Source organism: Fistularia commersonii, chromosome 24, assembly GCF_037954325.1.
Source record: "Fistularia commersonii isolate RoL2024-O1a breed Wild chromosome 24, RoL_Fcom_v1.0, whole genome shotgun sequence".
Lineage (NCBI taxonomy): Eukaryota > Metazoa > Chordata > Actinopteri > Syngnathiformes > Fistulariidae > Fistularia > Fistularia commersonii.
In genome coordinates, this window is record NC_141307.1 from 1,442,520 (window position 1) to 1,452,192 (window position 9,673).

Consider the following 9,673-nt stretch of genomic DNA (forward strand, 5'->3'; position numbering starts at 1 on the left):
CCACACTCTTTGATTCCTGATGATCAGATCATTCATTCATCCTATTATCTGTGTTTCTGTTTAACTTTTGGGCTGATTTTATTTATCATACAAATTAATGGACGCAATTTCAGTCAATTCATTATTTTTCTCATTTATGAGGATTGTTTTCAAGATTTAGACATACATATTACAATAATTATATTTAATTTCACCCCCTTTCATATGAACCAATGTCACATTCAATCATAATACCCCCATGCTAATCACAGAGCCCAATGGTCACTTGAAAACACACACATACACACACACACAGAATGGCGGCGACAAGCAGATAATGCAGAGTTCTATGTTTATTAGAAAGGTTTTTCAGCAAACGTGGTAATTTCTTTTAAGTTTGATTATTTTACACGGGAACCGCAGCAGGGCCGGAGGTCAATCCGAACCCCTGATGTTCTCCAGCGCGCGCCGGCAGCCCAAAGAAGAGTTTAGGGGGAAGAAACAGGTAAATAAAAGACACTGTACATCCAGCCTAAAGTGTTAAAACTATAAAGTAGAAATAAATGTACATTTATATCCTCTATATAAGTGCATGGCTCGAAAATAATAATAATAATAATAATAATGATAATAATAAAAATAAATAAACAGTCCGTCATTCTACTGTAGCAAATCTGTGTTTCCGTGTTCTTTATCCTTTTATTGTCAAACCTCTAGACGTGTTTCATTTACAGTTTTCAGTAAAAGCTCATTTCGGTTTAACCTGCTAGATTATTTTTATTTTTTTAAACATGTATTTATTTTTAATTTTAATTAGCATTGTTTTCCCGTCCAACCGCTCCAATCGGATATCCGCCTTCTCCTGCAGCATTTGCAGGTTTTTTTGTTTTTCCCATCTTTTTTTTTTTTGCATAGATTTCACCAAGAAGAGTAGGGAGACTCCTGTCTCCTTCCCTTCCCCCTCGCCTCCTCCTCTCCTCACAGCAGCTGCACGCCTCTTCAGTTCCAGAGTTTGAGGAAGCTGTCCCAGGACCCCGTGCAGACCCCCATCCCATCCTCGGGGACGCCGGTGCAGCTCACCCTGTTGTCGTGACCGGACAGAACACCTGGGGGGAGCGGAGAGGTTAGCGTCGACGCTCTTTCAGCGAGAGAATCATCCGGTCTCGCAACCGTTCACACGTCCTGTTTTTATTTCTCAGCTGGCTACAAACGGTGGCCGTTGGTTTCGAACTTCACTCACCCACTTTCTCGCCCTTCAGCGTGTCCCAGATGTGGCAGTTGAAGTCGTCGTAGCCGGCGAAGATGAGGCGCCCCGAGCTGGAGAGGGCCAGGGACGTGACGCCGGCGTTGAGGCTGGAGTCCTGGTAGCCGATCACCTCCTGGTCCGAGCGCAGGTCGTACATCTTGCAGCTGCAGTCGTCCGAACCGGTGATGATGGCGTTGCCGCTCTTGAAGAACTGAGGCGGCGGGAGAAGCGGACGTTAGCTTGAAACCCCCCCTCGCGTCGGATTCGATTTTGAAATCCACTTTTTTGTGTTCTTGGTTCCGTGGTTTACAGAGTAAATGAGTAAGAATTAGCGTTCAGACTGGAGCGTGGAGGTCCACGCCGGCGCCAAACCGACGCAAACCGAGTCCCACCTCAGAAACGGCGCCGAATAACTTTACAAAAACCGTCTGAATCCCTTCCCCGGGAAGCGGCGGTTCGAGAAGGACCTCAGACGATGCGTGGTGGTTACCGCGATGGCGTTGATGTCGCTGGTGTGCCCGCTGAAGGTCTGCTTGCACAAGCCTTCCCTCACGTCCCACAGCTTGGCCAGGGAGTCGCAGGCCCCCGAGATGAAGGTGTTCATGTCCGGGGAGAGCGCCAGCGACATGCAGTCCCCGATGTGGTTGGTGAAGACCACCTTCTGCTTGCCCGTCTCCAGGTCCCACAGGCAGCTGCGGGTTAGCCAGAGACAGCGTTAGCCGCAGAAGCGCCAGCGTCTCTGGATGCAAAGACTTCGGAGGGGGTTTAGTTCGGTTTGCCGGACGGCTTTCGTTTAAATCCGTGATTTTAGAATCCAACAGAACGGAACAGACCTCCATTGAGATGCAGCTTTCCAGCGTTTGACAAGAAAAGATCAACGTTTTTAGAGAAAGCGATATTAGTTTCATCCCGTCTGACCTTCGCTTATCTTCGGAGAAACCCTTGCTTTTGGAATTCTTCGTGTCTCTTTCCATGACCTTCATTTGACTTTCTATCCCAAACTTATTTTCACTGAGGGCTTCTCAGCATCATGGTTGCAACATTATGAATGCAACTAAATGTCATGTCAAATTTATGTAACAACTTCTTCATGTTAAATAACATCCAAAATGTCACATATGCATTTGCATAGATGGAAAAAAAAAATGTTTAAAAGTTGCTCCGTTCCAAAGCTAGCTTTAACTGCCGCCGTGTTTTGGGATGTAAACATTCTGCTGCCGTCTTAGTTTTTGGACAAATTGTTGTTTTTCTGGAAGGCTAACTTCAGCATACTTAGCTCCGTGTTTGGACGTAGATTTTACTCTTTGACAACCGACGCCGCCTCGTAACACAAAAGACAAACCGCTTTTTCACCTTGAAGCACAAACATGTATCTGCCTTCCCATCTTTCTTTCCATCCAACTTGATTTGGATATAAAGTTTGAGTTTGAGTTTGACACTCGCTCTATCCTCTTCCCCTCAGATACGCGCCGAGTCTTTTCCAAATCCACCTTTCTTTCGGCCGAACCTTATCTGAGCGGATCCCTAGCGACCCCCGTCTCCGAGGGTCGGTGTGCGTGCGGAGGAGGGCACTGACCAGGTGGTGTCACCGGACGCCGTTAGGATCTCGGTGTCGCTCAGGAAACGGCAGCAGGACAGGTAACCTGCGAGGCGGACATTTATCGGAGGTTAGCGTCTCGTCGGGGTTAGCGCCAGGTCAAATCCGGGCGGTCATGTGACCTGTGTGGGCGTCCAGCTCGCGCAGGGTCTTGGGACTGGCCGCCTTGATGTTGTAGACGGTGCAGATGTTGTCCAGGCCGCCGCTGGCCACCAGGTTGCCGGAGGGAGCGAAGGCCACGCTCATCACCCAGGCCGACTTCAGAGGGACGGCCACCAGCTGCGAGCCGCAGGACGCACCGATTCATTTACACACTTTTCCGTTTTTAATTTTTTTCTCACTTCAGGATATTTCTGAGACCTCACCTTGTTTCCGGTGAAGGCGTCCCACACCAGCAGCTTGCCGTCCTGCGACGCGCTCACCATTTGTCTGCAAGCACACACACACACACACACACACACACACACACACACACACACACAACGTTTGCGCGACTCCAAACCCATAACAAGCCAGGTATTTAACGGGAAATGCACATTTTTGACTCAAAGTCCAGGCAACTGTGGGTCAGCCATGCTGAAGCTGCGGTGCTAGCTACACAGTTAGCGTCATAGAATAGAAAATTGTGATTTGTTGTCATTTTATGAGAAAAAAGTGAACAGTTATTCATTTTCTTCAACATCCTGTTAAGACCAATGTTACCATAATACATTGCTTCTTAAAAAGTGAGTCAAAAAGATGTGCACTGCAAAACGTGCTCATTGTAGCCATTAATCCTGACTTCTGCATTTTGATAAAAAATGAATAAAAATTCCAGCAAAAATTATTTTATTTCTTTTGTTTTGCAGGTTAAAGTGTTTTACGTATTATTTATTATTATTATCTATTATTTATTATTATTCATTTTTCAGTATCAAATGATTCAGTCGGTCCAAAAAATATTGATAGTTAAATTAGGATTCATTTACCGGCAAATTGATGCACATTAAATCTTTTCTGCTCCAGGCTAAAAAAAACAATGTTGATAAAATGTGTTCTATGCAGAGGCGTACATAGAACAATTTGATGGTACTATTTATAGTTGCGGCGGAGAGGGTGAAAATGTTTTCTTCTTCCTCGGGGGGCAAATTATATTATAAACACCTCCCTTTCCTGCTAATATCGCTGCCGGCGCTGTTGTGTTTCTCGGTGACGTCACAGTGCTGGCTTTAGCTCGCGGCCGGAGGGCGTCTCGGGTAAAAAGAATGAATCTTTGTTGGTTTAAACGGACGCCATTTAGAAAATGTCCAATTTGGACCGACGGCATGTAGACCGGAAAAGAATCCCGTCCCGGTTCCTTTCCGGAATTCTGTTGGGACGCCGGCCTTCAACACTCCATTTTATCTTTATACTGTATATCCTTACTTGCGTCTTTCATTCAAATCCATTGTATTTCGGTTTGATCATTTTTAAAATGAAAAGATATTCATTTGTTCGCTCTTAATAAATGTCAGTAAAAAGAAGGGCATTTTTGCTTTGCTGCCGGCGGATCATTTAAGTTTGTTTTGTGTTTTTTTGCTTCTTGCGTGCAGAAATGTCTTTTGATTTATGCATAGCATAAATGCTACAAAAAAAAAAAAACAACGTTATATGCCGTGTCAATGTCTTTAAATGTCTCAAACGGCTCTTTGCGAGGAAAAGGTCGGCGTGTTGCTCACCTGGAGTCGGCGCCCCAGTGCATGGCGTAGATTTTGGCCAGGTGACCCTTGAGGGTCTTCCTCTGCTTCAGCTGGACTCGACCCACCGAGGCCAGGCCGGACGCCGCCGACGACATGGTGGTGTCGTTCACGGCCTTGCGGGAGTTCTGGAGGAGGAAGAGATGGAGATAAATCGAGAACTTTTACCACGGACGCTTTGAATCTTCTGATTCGGTTCGTTTTTCGGACGCCCGTCAAGAATCCGATGAAGGTTTCGTTTTTTTCGTTTGGGGTCGTCACCTCGATCTGCGTGCGGAGGGCGTCGCACTCCTTTTTCAGGGCGTCCATTTCGGCTTTCTCGGCTGCCATGGCGACGGAGTTGAGGCGGATTTAACGGCGGGAAACGGAACGGTCACTGGAAAAAAGAAAGACAGAAAAAAGATAAAGATAAATGGTGTAAAAGGGTTGACTTCCTTTCGTCGGGACATAAAAACGGAAGCAAAGGAAAGCAAACGGAGGGGAACCTGGTGGTTTCCATAGCAACGTGGAGGCCGAGGATGAGGATGAGTCGTTCTAAACTTTCAAATCTAACAGGTTTTCATTTCTGCGTCGGGCTGCGATGTTTCCCGCCGGATCTTGGCGCTCCCTCCCTTCATTTCTGCTATTTTTTTTTTTTTTTTTGGGGGGGGCGAATTCACACACAACTTTTTGGCTCAATCCCCTGCGCAAAACAACGGGGCCAACTTTTCAACCCAGCCTCCGTCTCCCCTGACCTTTTCCTTCAATTAGACATTAATTTAATTTCCCACAAGCTCTTCGTGCAGCAGGTCGGCGCCGGCGCCTAATTCCACCATAATAGGATGCTGACGTCCGACGCATTTAACGCCAATTAGGGCCGAGCTCGCTGTGCCCGCCGCCCCGCTGGGAGCGCTTTAGGGTCCACGTCGGGAAAAACATCGGGGAAAAAAAACATTTTTAGCACCGTCTGGGGCGTCGTTGGGCCGACACTGCAGTTGCGCATGTTGTCCACTAGGGGGCGACACACTCTGTTCAATTCCTGCTTATTTGATTGATTTTATGGATTATCATTATTATTATTGCTGTTGTGACAGTGACGGTTGTGACCAACGTGCACGCTAGACGTGTGGAGGTGGAGGTGGACGACCTCCAGCCCCCCTCTTCCCCGATACAAATCCCGCAGGAGATCTTCAAGGAAGCTTTAGCAGCAAAAGCTCTTGTCATCCGATTACAGACTGCTCTTTACCCCGGGATCAGTGTGTGTGTGTGTGTGTGTCTCAAGTATCAGGCCCCTCTATTGTCCCTCACTTTCCTCATGTGGCTCACACATGACCTTTGACCTCCAGCTGATCAAACCGTCAACTGGACCATCAGAGTTTAAAATATTAAATTGAAAATATTTGTGTTTTTCTTTTTCCTGGAACAAGCAGAACTTTTTTTTTTTTTAATATTTCAGTCACAGGTATCTTTTTAAAAAGATAAGATAAACGTGATTGAAATTCCTTTCTCACAGCAGCGTAAATTATGTCAAAAAAAAAAAGTAAAATAAACAAATTCTTCCTCTGTCAAACTCTACATCCGAATTGCTCTCCGCGAGTTCTGACCAGAAAATGGATCTGGCTTTCCAGCGGGAAACAGCGAGGAAATCCAAGTCCCCCCAAAACTAAACCAGAAGAATCTGCAGGAGTTTAAATCTTGAAAATAAAAATAAAAGGAAAGAGAAAACCTTGTGATTCAGTACAATCCATTTTTGAGGAATGGGCTAAAAAAGGATTAAAAGCAAATAAAAATATAGAAATGCTCCCTGGTTCTGCGGGCGCTCATTGTTCCTGCAGAAGCTTCCAAAAAAATAAAAAAGAATAAAAAAAGAAGAAAAAAAAAAAGAAGAAAAAGAGCAGAGGAGCTCTTGCAAGGTGCAAAAAAAAGAATAATAAAAAAAAAAAGAAAAAAAAAAGTAAAAGAGCAGAGGAGCTCTTGCAAGGTGCAAAAAAAAAAAATAAAAAAAATAAATAAAAAAACTGCTCCTGCTGGGTTTTGCATCAACCAACCAAAACAAACTTTCCTCTAGATACTCACGTCGGTGCGACGGCTGCTTCCCCCTCCTGTCTTCCTCCTGCTGCTTCCCCTGCGAGCTCGGTCCCGGGGCTGCCAGGTGATCTCCGACGTTCCCGCCGCCGCTGACTGCTCACAAGTCGGATCAAAAAAGAAAAAATCCCAGAATCCTCTCGCGCCTCCTCGTCCTCCGAGCCCCAGGAGCAGATGAGGATTGCAGGGGATGAAGGAGATAAGGGATGAAGGGATAAAGCTCAAGGATGGAAATAGAGAGGGAAGGAAGGGGAGAGAGAGCGGGAGAAAATCAGGTTATGAGGTCAAAAGATAAGAGCAGGTGAGGGAACGAAAGAGGAGAAAAGGGCGGCAGGCGGAGGTGAAATGTGAGAAAATGGGAGGGAAAGTGGCCGGGTGAAGAAAGTAAAAGCGGGAAAACACGAAAAAAAGGCGAAGACGGGAGCCGATATCAAAATGTTCACGAGAGTGCGGAGCTTTTTGTGCGATGACTTTCACTTGAGATGCGGAGCGTTGGAGAACCTGCTCTGAATGCATCTCAACCCCAGCATTTGCAATTTTTTTTTAAAATATAGACTCATTTAGCTAATTTGCTATTTTTTTTTAAATATTGCCATTTTTATTTATTATTTCTTATCTACCCCTTAATTTTCCTGCTAATTGATCCATTTCTTTCTCCGTATTTTCCTGTTTTTTTTGGGCTGAATTCTTTTTGCATCCGTCCTTCCTCTTTAAAATGATCAAAACTGCAAACCTGCACACACACACACACACACACACATGAAAAGATGAATTGAGGAACCTGTGTGTGTGTGATGGCGCTGGTCCGTCTGGGCCGGAGGTGGTCGAGGGGGTGACTTGGTTCGTCGACGGCTAACGGGCTGAGCTCCGTTAATCGGGGTCTAATGGGATATCCGGGCGGCGGCAATCCCGTTATGGAATTAGAGCAGGTCAGAACGAACGTGCGTCACACCTGACACACTCGGCGCCGCCGGGATCACCAGTCAAAGTCACAGGAAACGGCCCGCCGCCATCAACGGCTGACAGGACGAGGCTGGTTTTTTAGGGTGGAAGCGGGCAGGAAGCCGGCGTGATCCCGGCCGGCGCCGCCCACTTGGCATCTGACGCCACAGGGAACTTTCTGCGTCCTAGGAAAGTGTGTGAAGGCGAAAGCTGTTAATTGTTATGAATCTCATCTATTACAATATTTAAAATCTTGACGGGCGGGAGATCAAATATCAACATGAGCAATAATCTTTTTTTTTTGATTGGCTCCATTCATTGACACCCCTTAATCTGGCTTTTTTCCCCCGATAGAAAACTTTCCAGGATTAGGATGGCAATGGAAGGGAACTACACGTCTCAAAAAAATAAAGGGAACACTTAAAAAACACATCCTAGATCTAAATGAATGAAATATTCTTATGAAATACTTTGCTCTTTACACAGTTGAATGTGCTGACAACAAAATCACACAAAAATGATCAATGGAAATCAATTGTATCAACCCATGGAGGTCTGATTAGGAATCACACTCAAAATTAAAGTGTAAAAACAAACTCCAGGCTGATCCAACTTTGATGTAATGTCCTTAAAACAAGTCCAAATGAATCTGTGTTGCTTCCTGAGTGGACACTGTGATTTCACACAAGTGTGATGGACTTGGAGTTACATTGTGTTGTTCAAGTGTTCCCTTTATTTTTTTGAGCAGTATATATACTAAAATAAAGAAAACGCCGAAACAAAGTGTAACTCCAAGTCAGTCACACTTGTGTGAAATCAAAGTGTCCACTTGGGAATCAACACGGATTCATTTTGACTTGTTTTAAGGATGTTACATCAAGGTTGGATCAGCCTGGAGTGTGTTTTTACACTTTTATACACAGACCTCCATTTTTGTGTGATTTTGTTGTTCAACTATGTAACGAACAAAGTATTTCACAAGAATATTTCATTCATTCACATCTAGGATGTGTTATTTTAGTGTCCCCTATATATTTTTTGAGCAGCGCGCACACACACACACACACAGACATTTTCACAACAGCAAGAAATTGATTGTCAATCAGTTTGATTTCACACAAATGTGATTGACTTGGAGTCACAATGTTTTCAGGAGTTCCCTTTAGTTTCTTTCCGAGCTTTGTAATTTTAAAACGTAATAAGGTTTCTCATGATGGGAGGTCAAACATCAACATTAGCAATAATCTCTTACAATTTTTGACCCCAATTGACACCCCTTAATCTGGCTTTTTTTCCCCCAACAGAAAACGTTCCAAGGATGGCAACGGAAGGGAACTGTATACATATGTATATTTATGTGTGTATATATATTTATGTATATTTATATACATATATGAGTGCAGGATAAGCTGTAGATGATGGATGGATTTATAATTTCTGTCCTGAAGTGGTTCCAGTAGGATCTGGGGAAACATTTCATATTTTTACGATACATATACACACATTTATACGTTTAGAAATACATACATATATGCATATAATTCCTTGCAGATGATCACATTTTATATTGAGCTGATTTTCAGCAGACTCCTGGATGTTTTTATTATCATCTCACATCCCTTTCTACTTTTTATTAAACTAGATGTCAGGTTTTAAAGAACTTGCAGGATGTTGTGTTTACACAGTTCCTTTCCATCTGACTGGATTCAAAGCATTTGCTTTATTTTCTTTTCAATGTTTTTTTTTTTTTTCCCCCCTCTGGTAATAATGAAGCAAAGAGAACAGGGGAAAGAAAACCGGTTTGAAGGAAAGTCCTGTAAGCCGACCTAATGAAGGCTGACAGACGAGGGCGACTTGACTTCCTGGTCGCTAACGAGCTCAGGAGGGACGCAGAGCAACACACACACACACACACACACACACATATACACACACACACAAACGGGAGTGTAACGCAATCTGGAATAAACAACCTGGAAACGAATTGATGAACCGGATAATTAATGAAAAGATAAAGTTTGTTTTTCAAGCATTTGGGGAGTTACGTGAAGAAAGGAAACATATTTAATATTTATATCCAATTAAATATTTACACCGTCTAAATATTTTAAATATATATTTAGAAATATA

The 9,673-nt window shown here is 44.0% G+C and overlaps 1 protein-coding gene across 2 annotated transcripts; it reads right to left on the reverse strand.

The window, feature by feature from the left end:
* Positions 1–314: 314 nt before the first annotated feature.
* Positions 315–6,753, reverse strand: gnb3b (guanine nucleotide binding protein (G protein), beta polypeptide 3b). 2 transcript variants are annotated; one of them, XM_086171479.1, is made up of 9 exons: positions 6,593–6,753; positions 4,799–4,913; positions 4,520–4,665; positions 3,188–3,251; positions 2,945–3,101; positions 2,802–2,868; positions 1,716–1,917; positions 1,220–1,436; positions 315–1,085 (listed from the first exon to the last, which is right to left on the reverse strand). In XM_086171479.1, exons 2-9 carry the CDS (start codon positions 4,865–4,867, stop codon positions 979–981), a joined length of 1,029 nt encoding a protein of 342 aa, XP_086027605.1. In that variant the 5' UTR covers positions 4,868–4,913; positions 6,593–6,753; the 3' UTR covers positions 315–978. The 2 variants fall into 2 exon arrangements, with proteins under 2 accessions (XP_086027605.1, XP_086027606.1); XM_086171480.1 differs by lacking the exon at positions 6,593–6,753 and adding an exon at positions 5,023–5,149.
* Between the last annotated feature and the right edge of the window lie 2,920 nt (positions 6,754–9,673).